The sequence below is a fragment of the Scophthalmus maximus genome, chromosome 6 (assembly GCF_022379125.1).
Source record: "Scophthalmus maximus strain ysfricsl-2021 chromosome 6, ASM2237912v1, whole genome shotgun sequence".
NCBI classification, from domain to species: Eukaryota; Metazoa; Chordata; class Actinopteri; order Pleuronectiformes; family Scophthalmidae; genus Scophthalmus; species Scophthalmus maximus.
This window is the reverse complement of record NC_061520.1, coordinates 11,060,850-11,084,194: the sequence shown is the minus strand read 5'-3', so window position 1 is coordinate 11,084,194 and position 23,345 is coordinate 11,060,850. Positions and strand designations below refer to the sequence as shown.

Genomic DNA, 23,345 nt, shown 5'->3' with positions numbered 1-23,345 from the left:
TGTTTGCTGAGTCAATGTTGAAAAATTTAATGGAACAAAGGGGGTAATCACTTAACACAAGCATCCTGTTTCCTATTAGTGCCCGCAATACTCAAGTTATGAGAAAGGGCAAGTTCAAATTTCACAGAAATCATGGCAGATATAAGATGAGCTGATTTTTAAGGATTTTTTATGAAATAGCTGTGATTGAAAAAAAAAAGTCCAAGGCAAACACCCTTCTCGTCATGAATTAAACACATGCAAAGCACTCGCTGTCATCATCATTGCTTGTGGTCTCACCATCAAAACGTTCTTAGAGCCTCTTGGAAAAATTTAAATGTTTTAATGCAGAATAAAATCTTGTTCATTGACCAAAGATGACAGACTTAAATAAATATCTTTAAGCACTATATAGGCGGTTTAGTGCATATCAGTATGACACTTGCATGGTAACATGTTTCTTAGGCAGACACCAAAAGAATGCATCCAATCGCATCTTCAATGCACTGAATCTGGATGTTTTTCAGAAATTCTGGGTGCAATCAGCGTCTCTGCAGGACATTAACTGTCTAGTTCTCACTTGGATAAAGTCCAAGATGAAAACACATTGTCCCGTTAATCCCGATGAGTCTTCAGAGTATCTCCTGCTTGGCTCTCCCTGCAAGAATAACAGAATGTTATTACTAGAAAAACAATAACTGACTAAGAGTAATGTAACTTAAGTGAAATCACCAATGCTGGCATAATGGTAATAAATGATCCACCTTCTGTTTTGAGAACATTATTACACTGTCTGAATTCAACGTAACTAGGGACAGTATCCTGTACAACACTTCACCTCTATCTTACGGAGACACTCAAAATGCTGGCACCTTTCATGCTACCATGATTCTTATGCACATTGCTGGTAACTGATCGCACAATTGCACTAATATGTGCATTCTTTATATTTATATTCCTTACTTGTATAGTTCTGCAGTTATATTTTAACATTTGTATTAGAGCCCCAACGATATGGATTTTTGGGGGCCGATGCTGATATTTGTGAGTACAAGATTCCCGAAATACGGATACATTGGCCTATATATATATATATATATATATATATATATATAATCTGTCAATGATTCCTAATATGTCATTATCAAACCTTTATGACAAAGACATGCAGTTGAGGCTTGATATTTTAGTTTAACCATGAACATTATCATAAAAAAAACTAAATTGTGAATATAAATACAACCAAATACATTGAACTTATAACAAACATAAATGCACATTTAAAGGCTCAAATCAGTTGGCCGATAATATCGGTCGGGCTCTTAAAAATATCGGCCGAAACCAATATGTCTGTGAAAGGCTAATGTCGGGCTCTAATTTGTATTTCTAATTAATTCTACAAGGTGTGTTGTGTAACGGATACCTGCTGCTGTAACACCATAATTTTTCCATTTTGGAATGGATTCATCAATCCACAATGAAATGTTGACGTTACAGGACCATGATTAAACAGGGGGATGATCTCAAACCTGGCTCCCCGCAGTGGTGCTAACACAACCAAGCTGAAGCAGTCGAGACTACAGCACTATGTGTGATGGGTGAGGTCCCTGCTGCTTGAAGCAACTCGATGCTCGGACACTTACCATCCACTCGTGTGCGGTGCTGTATCAGGTGTCCCTCCGTTCTGTCCGGTCCCTGCACAACAACAACAACAACAAAGACAGAAAATGAAGCTAACGTTGCTGGCGACGGTTTAGCGAGCGATACGGAAGCCGTCGAGGAGAAAACCCACCTTGTCGGTAATACATGTCGTTCACGGTATTGCCGTAGACTTTCCACGCGAAGTGAATTGCTATGAGACTGAAGATCAACCAGCTGAGTAGGATCTTGAATATGGACACTCGCATGTCGTTAGCGAGCCAGTCGTCCACGAACTCGGAGAGGAACGACAGGCAGCTGTCGGCGATGCGGGACAAAAACTCAAAGTCCCACGGTTCCTCCATGGTGTCCGGTTCGTCCAGCTCCTGTGAAGCCAACTGGAGCTGGAGGGTCTTCGTGTCCGTCGGACCGGGTTAAAAAGCGTCGCTTCAGCTAGGTAGCATGAGAGAACCTGGTCGCCATCTCTACCGTTACGTAGAGGGTTGAAGAATCGGAGATGACGTAACTAATGTAGCCCATTTCTCCTGCAACGTAAACATCCTTTTTTGTTAATTTCAGCTAAGTATTAACAAAAAAGATTCATCAAGATTTTGATTCATCAATCAAAATATGTCAGTGTTTATTACATACACCATTGTTATATTTTGCAAATGAAAAGCTACCAACTTGAAGCTCCATGCTTATGCTACTGCGCTCAAACGATCCGTCATTCCTTTCTCCGTAGTCAACCAGCCGACCCAACATTTGGAGTGCCCCTGTATTCTAGCCTGTATGGTAGATGCAAGATATATCCGGTTTTCAAAATAAACGGTTAATATACTGTATACAATGCATAATAGAGAAACAACATGGATTTGATTATATTCATATATGACATATGACATTAAGTCCGATGCCATTGCTGTACTGTCAAAACATATTGCTCCAGAATTTTTGGCAATCACTGATGGACTTGATTTTTAGATCATCACATAGTTTTTACTGTATCCATTAAGATAAATTACAAATTCAAAGTCCCACATCTGCACATCAGTATGACTTCATTTCTGAAACTTCAGCAGCTGTAAAAACCAATTGCTCAGACAACTCTGACAACACATACTCATGATCTGTCTTTTTACGTTATCAATTTGAGAAATTAATAATTTAATAATTCCAACAATAAAGTCCCACATTTGGACATTGATATAACCTAGAATTTGACATTTGCTGTTTCATCAAAAAACAATGCTCCATAAAGTGGGAGTTCCCGCACACTTCTTTTTTTATTGATTCATCTTCATTTTGTTTGATCTTTAATACTTGTTCTTTAAACACTGATATGTTATCTGATTACTATAATGTGTCATACAACTTTGGAAATGAATAATTTGTAGAACCAATTGATAAATAAATAAATGTCATAAATGAAAAGATCATTCTCCCAAAAAAGACACACATGCGAATGTGATTACATGAGAAATTAGGTCATGTTGGTGTTGTGCAATATCTTTGCAGCACCAAATTACTTATGCATAGTTAAGGCAAAGTTCTGTTCATCATATTTAGTTGATTACTTATTGTTTAATGTTCTTTTGGTTTAATTTCTGTAAATTATCATTAGTGATGTGCTGACTGATAGATTGTATGAACGCTCACCGGAATTTTGCTTTTATTGTGAAAATAAGTTCTAACGCGCTGTTACCGTAATGCATGTTGTATACACGTAACTCAAAACAACGTGGGGGCTACTATTGATTTTGACAGTATTTGAAGTGAAGTGGAGGCTGTGCTCTTCACTTATCCTGACAGCGTTGCGACATTCGAATATATAGATGTTTTCTAGCCGCGGGTGCCACTCAGTGACGCCGCTCCGCAGCTTTGATAGTTAAAAGCGTGAAGCCATAGCATTGTGGAGTGCGTGGCGATGGTGAATTTAAATGTTGGCTTCGTCAGGGACAATCACATTTAGCTCGGACACAAAGCAGGCCTGGGTCAGATATGAAGGCAGAACCCGCTGCTGGAAAACAGGTAGAACATGCGTGTTTGTTTGTTTGTTCACGCTGACATTTCAACACATCACTAAAACGCGCCACTGGATGTCGGCCATCAACTTCTCAGCTAACCCCGGCTAAAATCGTACTCTGAAGGGGGCGGGGCTACGTTAAGTCCTCGAGCATTCTGATTGGCCAGCCGAGCTTGTCATGAGAGATTCCGGATGTCTGCGGCGCTGCGAGGAGAATTTGTTTTCTGCTTCTCATTCTTGACAGCCCGCCTGCAACCGGGATGCCGATGAAAGTTAACGCAGCAGACAATTACACATTCAGCTCAACGTTTTGACTGGACAGAAATCGTAAGTTGTACGTTGTGTGCGTATGCCGTCCGATGCTAAGTTGACCACGACTGCTCGCGTTGCTCGCTGTTAAGCCGAGGCCATGAAATTGATCTGTGTCGCTTTGCTAGCAGGCGATGCTAGCCGTGTCAATACAGCTAACGTTCACCGAGCCGCGTCGGAATTCACACAGACAAACTATCTATGATCAGGCAAAAGTAAGATTTCCAGATGGCGCGAATATTGGCAGCGCGCCCATCATTAGCTCCATAAGTAACTTAAGCTAAACGAAGGTTAGCTTCTTAGCGCTTGGACACAGACACTCTGCTCTCTCCGTCCAACCGACTGTCGTCTCGTGTGTAGCTGCTGGAAGTTGTAATCGGTCTGAAATTCCTCAGTCTGTGCGGCATCTCTTGCAGCTGCACTTCTCTTCTGTAACCACTCATTCTCTCTGTCATCATGTGACCCTGCTGCCACTGATCCGTTATGAGTGCTCCTATTCATATGAGCCTTGAGATGCATCCTGTCCATATGTTTGCAACCACTGGGATGTTTTAGATGTGAAGATATTTTGTTCGTAGATGGTTATTGTGTGCTTTTTAAAAAAAATTTTATTGAATCTCCAGCGACTGGGATGGTATCATGGAGAGGGACAGGCACCAAGATGGAGAGGCACACGGCGTGAAGATTTGTGATCCCCCCTCAGAGAGCAATTCGCCTGGTAAATAAACGATGTCATCTTTCATTGGAAAATATTCAAATATTTTAGCACACCCCGTTCTTTTTCACCATTCAGCTCACTCGTTGATTTTTGTTTTTCATCCTAGCCGACACTTTGGCGACTTCTCTCTCGCTCTTGGGGAATCATATGTTTCCCGATCCGACGGAGATAAATGACGGCGATGCTGCTGACAAAGAGGACCCCGCAGAGTCGCGCCTGTCGGACGTCGCAGCGCAGGAGCAGAGTCTGGACGCAGAGCCCCTCTCGGACCAGGAGAAAGAGCAAGAGACTGAGGAGACAGAAAACACAGAGCGTCAGAACAATGACTCCACTGAGACAGCTGACGGAGGAACCGAGGACGCTGCCGTAGACCACGACCAGAGCGATTCTGGGGAGTTTGTCGTCACCGTACTGGCCAAGGCCAAGCTGGAGGAGCAAGGTATAGGTGTGAAGGGGAGGTCGTCGCCCTTGTTGGAGGCAGGCACCCAGGAATGTCCCGCATTTATATCTCATCGTGATGAGGATGTGACAGGCGACAGCTGGCGGCAGCACAGGAAGCATGTTTTTGTGCTGAGTGAAGCAGGCAAACCCATCTATTCCCGATATGGCAGCGAAGAGGCTCTTTCATCCACGATGGGAGTCATGATGGCGCTGGTGTCCTTTGTCCAAAGTGGAGATAATATCATCCGCTCAGTCTATTCAGGTGAGAGCAATAATGTGATTACCCCCCCCCCCCCCCCCCCCCCATTTTGCAGAAGATTTTGGGAAGAGGTCAGTAGATGTGGTTGCAGTAGTTCTGGCAATTCAGAATCATATGGAAAAACTCACTGAGCAAAGGGGAAATTCATGCATTTACAATATTGATGTACATTCACTTTTCATTTCATTGAAATATATTTTCAGCATTATCCTTATTTTGCCAATGTCTTCTCTTCCTTCCAACAGAGCAGCACATCGTCGTGTTCCTGCAGAAAGGACCCCTGGTGCTGGTGTGCGTCTCCAGCAGTCGTCAGTCCGAGGAGCAACTGCGCGGCGAGCTCCTTTACGTGTACTATCAGATCATCAGCATGCTCACCCAGGCCAGCATATCCCGCATCTTTGAACACAAGAAAAACTATGACCTGAGGAGACTCCTGGCCGGCTCGGAGAAGATCCTGGATGGCCTCCTCAACCTGGTAGACTCGGACCCCAGCTTCCTGCTGGCAGCGATACATTGCCTACCCCTAGCATCCTCTCTCAGGGACTCTCTCAGCCACATCCTGCAGAAAGCGATCACGCCCAATCTGGTTTTCTCCATCCTGGTCGCCAAGAACCAGCTGCTCACCATCGTCCAGGAGAAGACCGTCATCGAGGACACCAGGCTGGAACCCACCGATGTCCACCTCCTGCTCAACCTCATCGGAGCCTCCTCTGCCTTTCAGGCTGGGGAGATCTGGACTCCCATCTGCCTCCCTCTCTTTAATCCGGACTGTTACTTTTACGCGTACATTTCTTACCTGGACCCTCCAGAGTGTACTGTTTGTTTGCTGCTGCTCTCCACAGACAAGGAGGCTTTCTACGCTGTAGCGGAGTGCAAGAGGAAGATAGAAGAGGCCATGGTGGCTCAGAACTCCCTGAGCCTCATTGCCAAAGCCCAGTCCTACAGCGTGAGCCAGGTGGGCGTCTCAGACCTCAGACACTTCATGTACAAGCCCTTTGATGTGCCAGACACCTACCGCCAGCTCACGCAGTTCACCAGGTGAGTGTTTTTTGTATGTCTAATAGTCCATGCTCCTTCGGGGGCATCTGTGATTTATGTTTCAAAAGTGGACAAAAAGTGATTTATTCTGTGCTTGTAATTGCACTTGTAGTGATATATAGTGATATTAGTCTTTTTAGAAATCAAAAACAAAAGTTTGTGATATAACATTGATACTGATAAAATACTTTCTAAGTTCAGAACAATGTTACAAAGAGCAAAAAGTCTCCCTAATTTTGGAACCTGTGTTGTGGCATAAAAAAAACATCACCACAGTCTCTCTATTATTAAAAGATCACTGTGTTTCTGTTGTTAACGGAGAACTTTATGTGACTTTTGGGTCTGTAACCTTTAATACTATGATCTGTTGCTGCCTGTAGCCCAGAGATGGAGGCACCGTACAGCAGCGAAGAGGAGAAAATGCGACTGCTGGACCTTTATCGTTTTATGCACAGCCGCATCCACAGCACCTCCCGGCCCCTCAAGCTCATCTACCACGTTGCTGAGAGAGAGACTCTGTTGGCCTGGGTACGTAGCGTAGTGTTTTTTACGAATACTGTCTCCATCATTCTGTTAGTTTTCTCCCCCCGACCCTCAGTGTGTATTGGATTATCCTTGACATGGGTGTGTCTAACAAAGAGTTTAAGGGTTATCAGCTGCTCAGAAAGTAGACCTTAACCCCGAACCACATTTATTTGTACTCGAGATTCAGGTTATGTAGGTAACTGGATACATCTGTGTACACTGTAAATTCATGCATAGATGCAGCAGGTCAGTAATTTGATTCCTTCTCCACCCTGATCTCATTCTGGAAGCGTGACAGACTTGCATACTTCAACTGTAGTATCTTATTAATTTTGTCAGGTCATCGATTTCTCTGTCCCATAGCCTAAATGAATGTATTTAAATATAATGTCCTCTCCAGTCAACAGTCCAAAACCTTGAAGCTGGAACCACTAATTCATTTGATATTTTTGCTGTTCTTCGTTGCGCGAATGAGTTACAGTGGAAACAAACTTATATGGATCAAAAAGGTTGAGACAGCTCACCACTGCAAACTGTCATATACTTACTGTCTTCTAACTTGCGTATGTACCAGGTTTTTAGAGATTGCCATCCCTGCCTGCCCTTTCATTTTCATGTGTGTGTGTGTGTGTGTGTGTGTGTGTGTGTGCGTGCGTGCGCACTTGTTTGCTGTGTGTACTCGCATGCCATGTGACGTCTTCCTCTGCTCACACTGCTGTGGGTCAGTGAGTTGTTCTGCCATCTAATTCCTGCTCCGATTGAATTTGGGGGGAATTTAACAGTGCGTAACTATTGTCTTCGCTCTCTCACAGCCGCCGACGGCTGATGTGGGTAGAGTCTGATCAGACTTAGAGCAGGAGAGGGCCACAGCAGAGTTTATGTCCTTTTTATCTTTCAATCAGAAAATAGCAAAGTTGTCTGTTTGCGAGAAAAATATATAAAAATGTCAATTAGATAATAAAATGCAAATAAAGAAAAAGAAAAAAAATGAATATATTAATCCATTAAAACCAGACAGGCTTGATAACTGTAATAGTTTAGTTTAAAAGCCTTTGACAGGATCGTCATGAACACAAGGATGTACAGTAATTACAAATAGGTGTCTCCTTCTATCACACCTATTTGCTGCCATCAGTAAAACTCTTCCTGTTTTCATCCTACCAGTTATTGCACATACTCGGCCAAGAAATCAGCGTTCTCCACTAGAATGTAGCTTCAGATTACGGAATCTAGGTTTCTCATTTTAGAAACAAGTGACTGGATGGCTGGCTGCAACCCAGTTACTAACATGCATGTAAACATAATGAAGCTGCTATCAGACATACGCTGAAGTACGGACGTTTCCTAACATTTTGCCAGAAGGGCCGTGTGTGAGAATGCAAATGTCTGCAAATGTTGATTCAGAACTTCTCCTGCCAGCCCGACCCCCGAAAGTGAGCCCATGTGACATTGCAGCAGGAAAATGTCCAGAAGATTCACATCAAGGGAGTGGGTGTGTTGATGACTGTAAACAAAAACTCCTCCAACCTCCTGCATGCTCTACCCAGACCGCCACAGAATGCGCCGGAGATTTTTTATGTTGGCGTCTTGACTCGGACATTCTCCTGCTGCGTTTGTCATATGTTCACGGCAAACTCCGGAAAACGTCCGGACCCAGAGTTCATTTCTGACAAATGCCTGCTTCACAAATTGTCGCAGCTTCTTTTGAGCATCAACCCTGACCATGTCCTCACCTAAAATGTCCGTTTTCCTCTCCACCGCAGGTCACAAGTAAATTTGAGCTGTACACGTGCTTCAGTCCTCTGGTGACAAAGGCCTGCGCCATCACAGCGATCACGAAGCTTCTGAGGTGGATTAAAAAGGAGGAGGATCGTCTCTTCATCAGATACCCTCCAAAGTATTCAACCACCCCAAACCCCAGCAAGAGCTCTCGAGGTGGCAAATCTGACCAGCAAGACTCCACAGATAATGGCTTCTTATCTCTTCTATAGGACTCTCTTTACAATAGTGGCCACTTGGCCTTACTCGACAATAGTTTCTACACTGGTTGCAAGATATTTTTTGAACCATGTTTTGACACCTGTTGGACTTGACAGACATTGACTACTGGAATCAAACACTACGTTTTACACTATTTAAGAAAGAATGATCCCTTTGAAACTAGTATTATGACCTCACCTTAAATGGAAAGCATTTCATTGCATCTCTGCTTTCGATCGGAAACCGTCAGGGCAAAGCAGCATTAGTAGGTTTTAAATTGAACTGTGGTAGGATATAATTGCAATGATATTTAAATGTTTTTTATAGTGTTTTATTACTGCAACACAAGTGAAATCCTCTTCACGGACAGTGAATGTATGACACAGATGACGGATCGTTCATATGCTATTACAAGTCATCGTCTGTTTCTTGTGTAAGTTAAGATGAGGAGACGAATGAACTTAAACTACCTTTCTCAGACAAATTATCATGTAGTTGTTTTTTTTTTTGTTTTTTCATGACACAAAAACATCCCAATGCTATAAAACGAGATATGCAAGAACTTAAAAGTTTGTTGTGTTTTGGGGCTCAGCATAAACCGGAATTACAACTGGAACTGCCAGAACAGGGATGGGCCACCGTGTGTCATAACGGGGCGTGAACACACAACACTGAATTGGTTTGCACATCCTCGTGACCAAACGTGAAAAACATGGTGGTGTTTTATCCCACTAATGTTTCCACTCAAAATGAAAATGATCAGGTTTCATTCATGTTACATTTAAGAAATGCCTAGCCTGTTGCACCTGGTCACCTTGTTTTCACTGTCAGTGTTTTCATTGATTTAGAAGTCAAACCTCGTCCGTCCGGAGATCATCTGCCTCCGAGCTCACGCGCTGTTGTTTTTTTTTTCTGCAGATACTTCTAGTCAGTCGACGCCTGATGTAAGCGAGTTCAGGTACTTGTCTTTTTGGATAATAGTTTTGTAAAGATGGTCTATGAACAGTAGCCTCATCCTTTTGTGTCCCAGCTGAGGGATTTCCTGTCAGGTCAAGTCTTAAGGGGAATGTCTACTATTACGGAAAAAATATCTCAGTTTGCACAAATGTGCTCTTGTCTTGATTAAGTAGAGATGCAGTGAATATGTTTCATCCTTTATCTACTTGAAAAATGACAAAATTATTTTAATTAACAAGTCTCGCTTGATTTTGCAGGTGTGGAATTTATGTAATAATGTTCTTTGAGTTTGGTACCAATTATATCATAATTAGAGACAGTTGGTAGATTTTCAATTAACTGCTTGTGTAACCTAGGAGATATTCACTCAACGACAGGAAGCGCCAGAAGAAATTGAAAAGGAAAATAAAGTGTTCCCAATATTTAATTGAGACTCTTAGTCTACATGACATGTCATTCAACAGTGTCAGGTGTTGTGTCCAACTTCGAGGGTCGAATCTCTCCAACTGAAGCTTCTTGAATTAATCCAAGTCCCACTGAAATCAAAACTCATATTGTGCTCGGTCAGGATTACTCAAAAATATTATTACCAGGAGCTTCCCCTTAAGGAGTCGACAAAGTCCTAACACCACAAGTAAATGAAGTGTTGAGTTAAACTTGTGAAAATTAGTACAAGAACACGTGACAAATATTGAACCAGATTAATGGAGAAAAACCGCATCAGTTTTCTGTCATGCTGGAACTTTCAGCAAACCAAAGCTGCTTACAAGAAGTCTTATAATATGTGCTAAACAAATACTTGATATTTCCTCCCTGCTAAGTTAAATACGATCACTTGCACAGTGTAGTATAGGACAACATGGAAGTTGTGGACCTAAATTCTGGAAAACGGAGGCTCTGCCACATTTGGAGGCTTTTAAAATGGGTCAGGCAGTCGAATAGTAATTAGACATTCAGCTTAGAAATGTGGATGAACTTTGCCTTCTTGTCATCTAATCCTCTTATACTTCAGATTTATCATCAAATGAGGTGCGACGGTGTAAAACGGGTCAAATGGATGCGTTCTTAAAAAACAACATATATATATACATACACATACAGTTGTTTCAAACAGCATTTATTCTTGTATGAGAAAATATTGTCTCAGGCAGATTTGCAGATCTTGCAGAACAATTCAAACGGCAAGATCAAAAATCACTCCTGTGCCACCGAGAAAAACAAATCAAAAAGAAAACCTCTGGTGGGCCCAGTTCAGTCGCTGCTGCCCACAGAGCTCAGGTGTTGTGCTGCCTCACCTGTAGAGAAAATATGGTCTGACATGTTGGTGAATACCGTCACTATTACAAAGAGCTACTTAGCATCATACATAAATCTTTTCAATATTAACTTTTTTAAATAACACTCTCGACTGCCACAATTTATAAATTAAAATCTAAATTTGATTTTTGCATTCCTTAAATTACTTCATGTAAGCCAATATAAACATACATTTACATATTTACAAAACTATACACATGCACCTTTACTACACCGAGGCTGTATACATATATGTATATAGTTTACACACACACGCAAAAGGTTTTTGCCAGACTTACGGCTCCAGGAGTCACCGGTCACCAACTTTTTTGTTTATTTTTAACAGACTGATTGTGCTTTTCAAGTCCTTTCAGCCAAATTCATCGGGTGACTGCAGTAGACTTTGTTAAAATAACCACACACAAAACAAAATCATCTTCATCTCTGTAGTGGCATCACATCTTAATAACCAAGTAGCTGCACCAGGTTCTCCAACATTATAGTATCATTACACTTTCACAATATGGAAAAATAAGTAAAAACCTCTCAAGTCCCACCCACAACACTTCATAGCTGGACTGAGTTCAAGAATGTTTCCACGGGCCGCCGTTGGACCAAAACTTATCTTTACTTCAACTAACCTGAGTGGTTCTTATCTGTATCTGTGGAGCAATTCTCAGAATTATTGAGTAAAGTGTTTTTACGCAACAAAAACATATTTTAGGAGTCGAACCTTGAACCAGTTATGCTTCACTTCAGTGCCAATGCCAGTTCTATCAAGTTTGGCATACTTTTTTAAATACTCTGCTTAAATTTAAAAAAAAGAAGAAAAAAAAAAAAGAAATTAGAAAACAATCAATATTCCGTAGAATGCTAAACACAATGTGACTCAATGGAGGGATAATTTAAAATATAGATAACAATTTTTTTTAGTTTAGGGAGTAAATAAGCACAGTAATTTGCTAACAAAGCATGAGCACTTTGTAACGACACGTGTAGGGTCAACAACAACAAAAACAATGTTGTATTTATCACTTCTGGGGCAATGTGCCTTCTTCACATGTCACTGCAATCCAGTGTAATTGTTTGCTAAATGATTTATCAAGGTGTCTTGAGCAGTACGCTACACAATAGTCTTTATAATTTAGTTTCAAGTTGGGAAAAAATTGTTAATGAATAAATACCAGATCAGTTTTATTAAAATAAAACTGATCTGCTTACAACAGCCACATTTAAATATCTCATCCATCTCATGTCAAATCCTAATCCAGAGTCCAGATATGACGCGACCATTATGTGGGACCTTCACACGTCAATAAACACAATGACATTTCTATGGCAAATACAATCTAAAAACATTTTGTATCAAGACAATTCCCTTTGATGATTCAATATTTACACTTCTCTTGACTCACTTTGGCCTAAAATAAAAACTTTATATGACAACATAGCAACAGTGGTCGTGTAAAACCTTCTTCTTCTTTTTTTTTTTAAAGGTGAATAAATGAACAAAATCCATCTACAAAATGTGTTCAAACACTTTTTCTCTCTCCATTTCAAAAACCAGAGCATCAGTTTGAAACAAAACCTTGAAATGCCATAAACTGTTGGACATATACTTTTCCACTATTTAAAGAGCATTGATGGAGCTTCTATATGTACAACCACGCAACCTCTTTAAGATGATAAAAATGTGTCAGCTAAAATTTATATAAAATTGGAGGGAGTGAAATTAAGATTTCCTCTCACATGATTTAAATGTACTATGGCCCGGTCGTACGCAGTGTGTACAGACTTGCGGACACTGGGCTTCTTGCCTTCCATTAAGCGCAGTTTGTCTACAGTGTCGTCCTTCCCCAGCGGCAGTAGTTTGTCTTGAGGGAGCCACTGCCTGAAAAAAACAAAAAGGGACAATTTTCAAAGTGAGCAAGACAATTCCTGATTGTTGTAAAGATCAGTGTGAGCTTTATCCCGCCTGTCTGAATCTTACCAAGTTCTCTTGGTGTCAAAGAAGAGGACTAAGAAGAGCTTTTCGCCTTCGTCCGTTTGCCTCCACTCGCCCAGTTTGAGAACCTCCACGGGAGGCACTGGAATGGGGATGCCGTTGTGAAGAAGCCCTTCCTGGGGCATGTCGGGGTCAACGATCTGTAACGGTAGACTCTGTCAGTTACAGTACATCCATGGGATGCAGACTTTGAGTCAAAGACAAGCTTGGTATATAAACCATAAAGGTACAGGATTGAATCCATTCTCACCATGGCTGGGTACGACGGATATCCCCTGCATTTGGCCCAAACTAGGTCCAGTGGTGCGAGTTCTCTCTCACTATCTAAACACAGAAGTGTAGACTTTCCTGTGAACAGGATATCCCAGTATATCCAATTAATTCTTATTCATGACGGCTCTCGAGCCAAAAAAACTTAAAACCAAACTGGTCATGAAAATTGTAAAAATTTCAATTGACACTTGCACTTGTTTGTTTCTGTGTGTGTATTCCTGCATTATGCATCCAATAAACACACAAACAGAGCAGCATTTCACTGTATTTTGAACCCCCTCGCTTGATACACACCAGACCCAGAGATGTCTCCATTCTCCCTGCTAGGGACTTTGGCCAGTGCAGGTTTACCCCGACTACGTTTGGGTGGGGAGACACTACAGCTGTAAACCAGAAGAGAGAAAAGCAACACGACATTGGTATATGTTTCAGTTGAGGTGGCACTCAAACCTGTCTGAAAACAGTTTACAGCAGATAGAAACAAGAGCATTCACTTGGAGCCATGTTTGTATCCACCTGAAGACTTCACACCCAATATTTGCTCTCCTCTTAGTTCAGGTTTGGTCTCCTCCAACTCAGGGAAATATGTGGCTCTTTTGATCCCAAGTAGTCCACTGTGTTCATCACCGAGTCGCTGTCTTTGTGTGCCTGTTCCTAAGTACTGACGAGATAGTGTACAATCGTTTTTTTTGGCAGGTTTTCTGTGGCCGAAGACTACAAGAGCCAAGCGTCCCAACAGTCAAGTTGCAGGCCAGAAAACCATAACAATGACTCGCTATGAAGCTCTATACAGCTGCAGGAGGGTGATCATTCTCTGTCATAGTGATTCACTTTTAATATGAAAAAAATGATTGTAGCAGCTTTAAGGTACAAATTATTGTGAAGATAAAGCTCTTGTTCAAAACAGATTATACTCACTTGAGTTTTTGGTCGTCATCATCGGGGTCTGCAGAGGTGTGCTTTCCATTTGTGAGGCCTGGCACAAACACAAAGAGTGAAATCAGGACTGATGTGGTGGCTCACAAATCTCTCCCACGATTCAAGTAACATGTTTTGTCCCTACCTGCTTCTCTGGGTGGTGGAGGGAGTTTGTCCACTTCGCTTTCTGAGCTGTGGCCTCTGGACCTCAGGTGGTGCGAGGAGGGAGAGGGAGGTGCAGGGGAGGGACTGGGAGTCGGAGGTAAGGTGGTGATGTTGGTCACACTGGGTGAACAGGGACTCTCCAGCCCATTGGTTTTACCCTCTGATGTTTTCCCATTCTGTTGCGGCGGGGACTTGTTTTTTGCCATCCGTGCCCCGTTTTTAGCTTTCTTAAACAGAACCGACGTACGACGACCCACTCCGGCCAAAGACAGAGTCGGGGGTGTCCCCAGTGGTGTGACCTCGTGAACAGCCTCTGGTTGCGAGGATGGCGTTTCACCGACCTCAGCCTCATCTTCACCTTGGCTCTTGCTCCCGCTGCGGGAAGACCTCTGACGCTTGTAGGAGCGCCCGGGTGACCTTCGCCCTCCAGTCACAATACCAAGGACAGGAGGCTCGAGAGGAGCGTCTCCCGGCAGCGGTGACGAGACCGGGCAAGTAAGTTCAAGCACAGGTGGAGAGTCGTCTGGATTGAAGAAAAAATTGAATTCAGGATCATTAATACAGCATATCAATAAATTGATTAGTCAATTACAAAATCTTCAGCTGCTTTTGTCGGTTTCATACCGCTGCAAATTGAACCTCCCTAGGTTTTGTTTGTCGGTTGAATAATTCACTATTTCACATGTAATTCACATTAATGACATGTAATCTGTTAATCATGAACCTAATCAGCAGTTTAATCAATAATGAAAATGGTTGCCAGCTGCAGTGCTAATCATAAATTATCTATGAATGAATAGTTTCCATTTTAGGTAAAGCAAAAGAATGATAAGAGTAAAAATGATGTTACCGGTCCCAGAGTTGGACACTGCAGTCAAATGTCCATTATCCACAATATCTGTCTTCTTTGTTTTGTTTTCCTTCTCCTTCTCTTCCTCCCCCTCTTCGTCTTCCCGTCCTTCGTCGTCCTTGTCGTTACCATTCATGCACTGGGTGTTTTGCTGCTGCTGGTTCATCTTCTGTCTTAGGTTGTTGATCTCTCGGCGCAGCAGCCTAATTCGTTTGGTTCTGCCACCACTGGTACGCATGGATGCGACCATGTCGAGTTTGTCCAGTAAGGCCTTCAGCTGCTCTTCTGTGGTCAAGTGCAGTCGGTTCTCTGGGTCCAGAAGGGAGTCAACTGACGGGGGGGGACATGGGAAAGCTGAGGCATATGGGTTTATGTTTATTAAGAAAAAAAACAGTTGTCATTCTTAACTCACCATCATCCCACGTACAGTTGTAGAAGCCGTGTTTGTTCGGAGACTCTGGCAGATGCATGCCAGTGTTGGGGTCGAGGCCAATGCTCTGAGACTGCCTGTGGGCGTGGCGGAGCACGGCCCCACCCACCTCCCGCAGCTGTAAAGCAGCCTTGTGAAACATGGTGTCCTTGGAGTTGTACTTGAGGCAGTTGGAGATCATGAGGTTGAAGTCCCTCTCTAGGTCGGCGATGGAGCAGTAGGCATGTCCCTCCAGTTTGGTGCACATGGTGGAGAAGTCCATAGGTTGGGAAACAAACTCCATGTAATCTGGGACCTTGGTGAATCATTGCAATCAGAATGTTATGCGGAGTCATAACAAAGCTGAAGTAAACATGCTGCCAAATGTAGTGTGTATTTAATCAGACTATTTTCAAACGCTACCCGACCTCTGATAGATTGACGGGCTGAGAGAAGATTTTGGCCGTGTCCTTCTCTTGCAGTTGGTCCAAGGTGGATCGGAGAAGCATCAGTGCCGGGGTCAACTTCAGCTCGAGAGCAGCCTGCTGAATTTTCATCTGGATGAAGAGGATGTGAACACACGGGAGTGCCGAGGAAATACAAGGCCACAATTAAAGAGGTTCAAATGAATGATGAATACTGAAGAGAACAAGAAATTGTAATGAATTAATTTGCCTACTATCTTTTCAAATTAAATGATAAACCAGTTGGTCCATTAAAATGTCTGAAAATTGTCAAATAAATAGATCCTCATGAAAAATTCTCTGAGCCCAAGGTAAATTTTTGAGCTCTGAACAGTCTTGTTTTGCACGATATTCGATCACGATATAAACTTTTCATAAGCTGTTTTCAGACATGAACTCCGGGAAATGTCAGGAGAGTTTGCCGTTCAAATTTGACATATGACGAGCACAGCGGGAGATTGTCTGAGTCAGACGCGTTAAGAGCAGCAGGAAAATCTCTGGAGCATTCTGTAGCATCTGGGTAGAGAGCAGGCAGGAGACAGGACATGACGATAAAATCCGCAACGAAAGCAGTGTTTTTGTTTACAGTGTGGAGAATGTCCAGAGCAACATCTGCGGATGTTTATTCATCTTGCAAATAGTCCCTACGGAGAAGTTCAGGACAATGTCCAGACTTGTACATGTCTGAAAGCAGCTATAAATGACTGAATATTCACATTTGACAGTGACGATCAACAAGTCAACTGACAAATTCTTGCAGCTCTAACGTGTGATGAGCCGTTGTGTATGGCAATGCTGACAGGAGTGTTATGTAAATTGTTCCAGCTTGTTTCACACCGCACACCTGTTCTCTCTTTAGCCTCTCTCTCTTGCGGATCAGCTCCACCAAGAGTCGGGCTCTTTCCAGGTCCTGCCTCAGCTTTTGCCAGTATCGAAGCTCCTCTCTTGCAGCACACAGCTTCTCATCAGGCTCCTTCTGGACACAGACAAGGAAAATAGGTACAAAGAAATCAGATTTCTGATTCAGAATAGAATCAGTGAAAGTCATTATAAATAGCATTGTATTTTACCATCTTAACCACTTAATACATTTTTTCTTCTTTTTTTTTTTTTTTACCTGTACTTGGTTAAAACAGCTCAAGCATTTAGCAGTGAGGTTACTGAGGGGGCTGTCCATCAGGCAAACCCCCACATAGTGGTATGTGCGCATAGTAAGTCGACTGTCAAATGAATAAAATAGGTAACAAAAATATACCAAACTAAATGATTAATACAAAGGTTATTAAGTTAAATCTATTTTTCTCTTACTTTTTCTCTTCTCACCATCTTGCATTGAGCTGCTGCTGAATAAACTTGCTCGCCTTGGATGAGAGTCCCTGTATCTGTCGTTTCAAATTAGGAGCACTCTGCAGAGTCATGCAACTGTGACTTCATGACATTGCAACATATACAGCAGAAACACCTTTCTTGCCAGATCCTACACAACATCCACAGTTATGATGTCGCCCTCTGCAGCAGCGAGAGGTCTTACAGCAGAGGCTCGAGTGGAAGCTTGCCATCTATTTGAATCAGCTTTTGCAAAAGTGTGATGCGTGGGCTTATGCTTGATTTCAGTGTACAAAACATGGTGTGAGCACCACGACTGACTCTGTACTGAACAGACTCAATTGGTTCTCTGAAATTCTGACGCATTAATGTCTGTGAATAGAAATGTTAATGTGCTGGTTCCGGGAGGCGGAGGGCCGAGCCCAGAGGTGTTATGGCGAGTTCTGCCTGCCTGTCGAGGACGCTAAAAGAAATACGAAATTATGGCCCACAGATTCTGTGGGATTTTTTTCCCAGTGCTCCTGATGGCGAGAAAGAGAAAGTTCTATGAACTGTGCAAAGATTTGCGATAATGTGAAAATGCAACAAAAGGCCCCCGATCAGGCGGTCCTTTAATGTGGCCCAGGACACATTCACATAGCAAAGAGAATATGGGCACTTGTTTCCTACATCACCTCTGAAAGTGGTCAGATCTCAAATGTGTCTTGGGTGCGTTCACACCTGTACACAGAGCTGTCAGATTAAAAGTGCAGCTGGATTCCAGTTTCAGTAATTCAATGATTTATTGCAAAATACCACATGATTATAAACCCAGCAAATGTATAATATATAACAATATAATTGTGCTGCAACTGAAATTATTTCAGTTAAGTTCTTGTCTCAATCTGTTTTTAATTTTTTACATATTCACTGTCCACGATCTCTCACCTGCTCTGCAGTCTTGTGGGCCTGCAGGTGGGAATGAAGTCGGCGTATTAAAGGCATCCCGTTCCGGGACTGTCGTTTCAGTAGCCAGTAGTTATGAAGCCGCTGCATGAACTGATTCTTTCTCTGGACTTCAACCCCTGTGCAGATTTTGTTCAGTCTGTGGAGATGTAACAGTTACACATTACAATGTTAATCACACCACTAATGAGATAAGGTAAATTGAAGTCGAAACAAACGTCAGTAGAAAAAATTGTGAAAGATATTTACTACAGTAAAATCAACTGGACATGCTGGTGTTACTCGAATTCACACAATCTGTAAATGGCACACCTGTGAGACGGGATCTGAGGCACAAGAAGCACAGGCACATTTGAGCGACGTGTTGACCCACCAGCCCCTTTTGTATTCTTCTTTTTCTGGCCTTTTGTGGCCTTCTTGTTTGTCGGCGAGGGGGTCCTCTGAGTATATGACCTTTGGCCCCTTTTCCCCCTGCCCCCCACCAGTCTTCCTTCAACCGACTCGTCTCCAGACGCCTCCCGCCGAAACCCAACAGGAGAGTGGTGCTCACAGAAAGCCGTCTTCTTCACAGAGAAGGTGGTACCGTTGACGCCCGTCTCCCGGACTGGGTCTATCTTCATGAAGAGGCCGGCCTTCTGGGCGCAGGTGACGTGAAAGGCCCTGTAACAGTTGGCTTTGTGGCACTGAATGGACGCTCCTCTGCCCTTCTGCTTGCACAGGTAGCAGGTGAGCTTCCAGCGAGCAGGAGGGATGTTCTTCACGCCCTCGACAGGCTCCAAAAACACTGTGTTGGCAAAGCACACCTCTGGGATCCATATGGCACAGACAACATGAGCCCAGCGTCCATCACTTGTCTGTTTGAAGGCACCTCCTCGGTTGGGACAGAGCACACAGTCTACAGGACGGGAAGGGGACTGCAGGCAGCAGCGGCACAGCCACTGGCCTTCGGGTACGTAGGGCACGCCGTAACACTCCTGGTGGACGGCCAAGTTGCAGATGTCACAGAACAGGATGACATTACTGTTGAGACACTCGTCGTCCAGGCAGACGCAGCAGAAGGCATCTTCGTCGACTGCACTCTGGGACAGAGCCTGGTTACGGGACTCCAGGATTGACTCCCTCTCCAGACGGTCAATCAGCAGCTCAAATGTGTCGGCAGATACTGAGGCGTGGCCGTCACACACCCTCTTTTTGTTCACCATCTCCAGCCAGGCCAGGTCCTCCTCATCCATGTCATACTCTGCCACGCTGTCCTGTTCCTCTCCCGACTTCTCTATGTAACGGTAATATGCTGCAGGGAGAGGAGCCGCCTCTGAGGGGCAAACTGAACTCAGCACACGGAAGGTGGGCTCAGGCAGAGGGCTTTGGTTGGATGGGTGCTGGAGGGAATTAGCAGCTCCTGTGTGCTGCTGGGAGCCAGACCGTTGGTTCTGCTGCGTTGCATTTTTACCACTCTTCCTGCTTTTACTGTTTGGGGGTTTCCTCCATGATCTGGTTTTACTCTGCATTTGCTCACTGTTCTCCTTATTACTGTTGCACTCAGTGATGTCCTGGGCCGTCATCTCATCCTCAGTTATAACCGGCAGAGGATCTGTGATATGAATGCGATGGAGCCTTCCATCTAGGTCCACTTCCACTATTTTCTGTGCCTGAGCGTATGTCAGAGTCTCCCTCGACGGAGAGAGCTGCAGCTTGTAGGGCGAGGGGGGCCGTAACTGGCCAGAGGACCCCCTGCCCCTTCCTCTCCCTCTTCCTCGACCCCTACCCATGTTGAGTCGGCGAACAACTGTCTCACATTCCCACCTCCTCACCTTCCGCATGGGAGTTTACACCAGCTCCCTGACAAATGAGAAGGAAAAACATATATATTGCAGTGACATAGGTTATGGGCTCAACAATAATTTGAACTTTTACTGTAAGAGATTTACAGAAGCTGTTGTTTATTCATATTTGAGTGGAAATTATAACTAGAAATAAAAAGAAAACAAATACAACCAAATATATAGAACTTAAATTGCGATTTTTTTTTTAAGTAACATTTTTGGCGTGGTTTGTTTTGTAAAAGTTTTCATATTGACAAACATAAGCAGAGAAACCAAAATCTTTGAAAGGCTCATATCAGCCGATATTACCAGCAAACCGATGTATTGACTGGGCTCTGATCTGAATCTGATTTTACTGGCAAATAAACCTTTTGACAGGAGTTCTCACACTACTGATGACACCCATTGTGAATGTGAATGTTGAATTTCACAATTATTAGCAGTTATTGTCAGTGCTGGTAGTAAAACTGTTATTTATAGGGCTGCAATTAACGATTATCTTTATAATAGATTAATCTGTTGATTATTTTTCTTGATTAATCGATTCGTTGTTTGGTCCATAAAATTGTGAAAAATGTCATTTGTTTTTCCCAAAACTCCAAGATGATGTTTTGTTTTGTTGACATACCAAAGATACCTAGTTTACTGTCATAGAGGAGCAAAGAAACCAGAAAATATTTACATTTAAGAAGCTGAAATCAGAGAATTTTGACCTTTTTCTTTTCATAAAACTACTTGAACCGATTAATATATTATCAAAATAGTTGGCAATTTAATTTAGCTGTTGCAGCTCTTCTTATTTAAATAAAAAAAACAGTTGTGTCTAGAAAAATTAGGTAGGTTGGTGGTTACTCTAATCTTAATTACTTCCAGTTAAATGTATTCTATCTTGATAAAAACACTAGTGATGTCCTAGAAAGAAGCTAAAAATTTTACACACAGGTTCATATAAAACATGAGTTAGTTATTCCTAATTTAAAAAATAGCCTAAAAATTGTGTTGTATTAACCTGATTAATCATATTCACGTATTGCTGCCATCAATAGTGCCTTGTCATTTTGCCACTTGCCAACGTTGATTCGTTGACTTGTTTTCTTCCTGAACACGTATGGGGTCAACTGTGGTGCTGCTGAAATAAAAACAGCGTGTCACCTCAAGTTCTCCTGCTGCACAAACACAACCACGGTCATTTGCACCGCTTGCATGCGCGCAGCTCAGCTCTCTCCCCATTGGTCCAACTGGGAGTCCGTAACACTTGCCACGTTTCTCTCGAGCCAATCAAACGGCGGCCTCCTCTATTTTTTTCCTTGTTGCCGTGCGTAGTTCGGTTGACGAGCGCTAAATACCAACCCGAGTATCTAACATCTGTCAGCCATTTTAGGCTCACAACAGCAGAGACAACATTTGTATTGCAAGTTTGATTAGCAGCCCAATTATACATGCGAAACGCAGCCAGAGAGCAGCTCCACTGTGCGCACGGTGCCTACATGCACAAATTCATTGCATTATGTACATTAGATCACGACGCTGCCTGTGGCGCAACGTTTCGGGCTTTGCTTTGTACTCCAGACCCCCTGCAACAACAAAAAAAGACGGTCTCTCGCTGATGTGATAACGTTACCAGGTCGGACGGGACACGCAGGAGTCGTGTTAACACAACGGCAGCATTGCCGAGCAACGCTGAAAATACAGACAAACACCATAGAGTCGTTTACCTTGAGAAAACGGTCCCCAGCGGTGCGCGTGCCAAACGGAACAACTGCACCTAGCTAAATGTCAGCTAGTGAGAGACTACAGCCGAGGCGGACATGTTAGCCGTTAGCTTAGCTAGCCGGTGATTTCGGGAGCGACAGCGTCATCTTCAGCGCTTCACTTCTCCGCCGTGACTTCGGCCGTACACACAAAGTCGAGCCGGTCTCATGGCTGTGCTTTGCACCTTTCAAACGATGCCGGTGGTCAACTTGTGGGGAGAAAAATCCTGAAGATATCGAATTAATGTACCTTGGATGAGGCTAAATATTCAGTCAAATATTCAGTCAAGATGGCATGAAAAATACGCCCCTTTGGTAGAAAAAACCCACCTCAGCCAATCGCAGGTCACCGCCTCACCTCGCATGCAACGCGCACCGAGCTGTGATTGGCCGGGCCTATAAACCGAGTTCATCGAGCTCAGTGTGGAGTTCATCACAGAAAGAAGCGACGAGAAAAACAACGGCACGCATATTCCGCGCCTTATGGCTTCGTCCTCATTCCACCCAGACCCCATATTGTACCTGTTACACACCTGCCATTCCCAGGGAAGTATGTAACGTTGATAACAGTGCATGTGGTTGTTTATATATCCGTACACATTGAAGGTTTGTAAAAGAGATGACCAAAGGCATACAAACACTGAAATATTTGCTACTGAAATTAATTATATTTATTTCCCTTTACTAAGATCTAAAGCATTTTGCATCACTTTTTTTCTCTAGTAATCAATTTATTGTTTTTCTTGGCTATGTCAGAATTAGTGGAAGATACTCTTTATGACTTCCCAGAGTCTGATGTGACGTATTGGTATTGTTTGTCAGGTCAACAGTCCAATACCCCAAGATATTTGCTCTCAAACTGTATAGCTGAAAGTCCTCACATTTGAGGAGCTGAAATCATGGGGGGGGGGGGGGTTCGCTAGAGGGTTAGATACAGATACATTTTCCATCGGTCAATTAACTGATTAGTCGCCTCTTTCGGGCTTGTTCACACAGTTATCTGTAGGGTGTTTTTGTAGCAGAGATGGATCTGTTGGATCTCTTTCATTCTAGTAGTTGGATCCATCACTATGTGCAAACTGTCAGCTGATATTTTTTGTGATATTTTTTTAAAAGCCCTCAAAAAAAACTATATAAGCTATACGTTTCTCACTGTATGTGGGTGCACTGAAACACTCTGTAAACCAACGTCACATTTATGAACTAACCTGACGTATGAAATAGATTTTTTTTTTTGCGTTATTATTATA

General features: G+C 42.9%; 3 protein-coding genes across 9 annotated transcripts; 1 reads left to right on the top strand and 2 right to left on the bottom strand.

Moving 5' to 3' along the window:
- Positions 1–2: 2 nt before the first annotated feature.
- tcta (T cell leukemia translocation altered) lies at positions 3–2,431 on the bottom strand. Its single transcript, XM_035632810.2, has 4 exons — positions 2,305–2,431; positions 1,772–2,162; positions 1,623–1,674; positions 3–637 (listed from the first exon to the last, which is right to left on the bottom strand). The coding sequence occupies exons 2-4, from the start codon at positions 1,980–1,982 to the stop codon at positions 595–597; spliced, it is 306 nt and encodes a 101-aa protein (XP_035488703.1). The 5' UTR covers positions 1,983–2,162; positions 2,305–2,431; the 3' UTR covers positions 3–594.
- Positions 2,432–3,350: 919 nt separating this feature from the next.
- Positions 3,351–10,297, top strand: LOC118310048 (vacuolar fusion protein MON1 homolog B). 2 transcript variants are annotated; one of them, XM_035632799.2, is made up of 6 exons: positions 3,351–3,648; positions 4,576–4,670; positions 4,777–5,373; positions 5,616–6,408; positions 6,789–6,936; positions 8,697–10,297. In XM_035632799.2, the coding sequence occupies exons 2-6, from the start codon at positions 4,592–4,594 to the stop codon at positions 8,922–8,924; spliced, it is 1,845 nt and encodes a 614-aa protein (XP_035488692.2). In that variant the 5' UTR covers positions 3,351–3,648; positions 4,576–4,591; the 3' UTR covers positions 8,925–10,297. The 2 variants fall into 2 exon arrangements, with proteins under 2 accessions (XP_035488692.2, XP_035488693.2); XM_035632800.2 differs by lacking the exon at positions 3,351–3,648 and adding an exon at positions 3,752–3,970.
- Positions 10,298–10,971: 674 nt separating this feature from the next.
- On the bottom strand, positions 10,972–22,379 carry brpf3a (bromodomain and PHD finger containing, 3a). 6 transcript variants are annotated; one of them, XM_035632793.2, is made up of 13 exons: positions 22,060–22,379; positions 18,834–20,360; positions 18,504–18,660; positions 17,095–17,226; positions 16,215–16,343; positions 15,790–16,102; positions 15,378–15,707; positions 14,508–15,050; positions 14,363–14,420; positions 13,739–13,827; positions 13,422–13,519; positions 13,157–13,311; positions 10,972–13,057 (listed from the first exon to the last, which is right to left on the bottom strand). In XM_035632793.2, the coding sequence occupies exons 2-13, from the start codon at positions 20,339–20,341 to the stop codon at positions 12,874–12,876; spliced, it is 3,696 nt and encodes a 1,231-aa protein (XP_035488686.2). In that variant the 5' UTR covers positions 20,342–20,360; positions 22,060–22,379; the 3' UTR covers positions 10,972–12,873. The 6 variants fall into 6 exon arrangements, 4 of the variants coding, with proteins under 4 accessions (XP_035488686.2, XP_047188853.1, XP_035488690.2 ...); XM_047332897.1 differs by having other exon boundaries at positions 13,422–13,495; XM_035632797.2 differs by having other exon boundaries at positions 15,805–16,102.
- Between the last annotated feature and the right edge of the window lie 966 nt (positions 22,380–23,345).

Coding starts and splice junctions, on each gene's coding strand:
- brpf3a (XM_035632793.2), bottom strand. CDS start 20,341: ATGCGGAAGGTGAGGAGGTGGGAATGTGAGACAGTTGTTCGCCGACTC. Junction 18,661..18,833: donor CCTCAGATCCCGTCTCACAG/GTGTGCCATTTA, acceptor ACATCTCCACAG/ACTGAACAAAATCTGCACAG. Junction 17,227..18,503: donor CCCACAAGACTGCAGAGCAG/GTGAGAGATCGT, acceptor GTCTGTGTCCAG/AAGGAGCCTGATGAGAAGCT.
- tcta (XM_035632810.2), bottom strand. CDS start 1,982: ATGGAGGAACCGTGGGACTTTGAGTTTTTGTCCCGCATCGCCGACAGC. Junction 1,675..1,771: donor CGACATGTATTACCGACAAG/GTGGGTTTTCTC, acceptor GTTGTTGTGCAG/GGACCGGACAGAACGGAGGG. Junction 638..1,622: donor GCACCGCACACGAGTGGATG/GTAAGTGTCCGA, acceptor TTATTCTTGCAG/GGAGAGCCAAGCAGGAGATA.
- LOC118310048 (XM_035632799.2), top strand. CDS start 4,592: ATGGAGAGGGACAGGCACCAAGATGGAGAGGCACACGGCGTGAAGATT. Junction 5,374..5,615: donor CATCCGCTCAGTCTATTCAG/GTGAGAGCAATA, acceptor TCCTTCCAACAG/AGCAGCACATCGTCGTGTTC. Junction 6,409..6,788: donor CAGCTCACGCAGTTCACCAG/GTGAGTGTTTTT, acceptor TGCTGCCTGTAG/CCCAGAGATGGAGGCACCGT.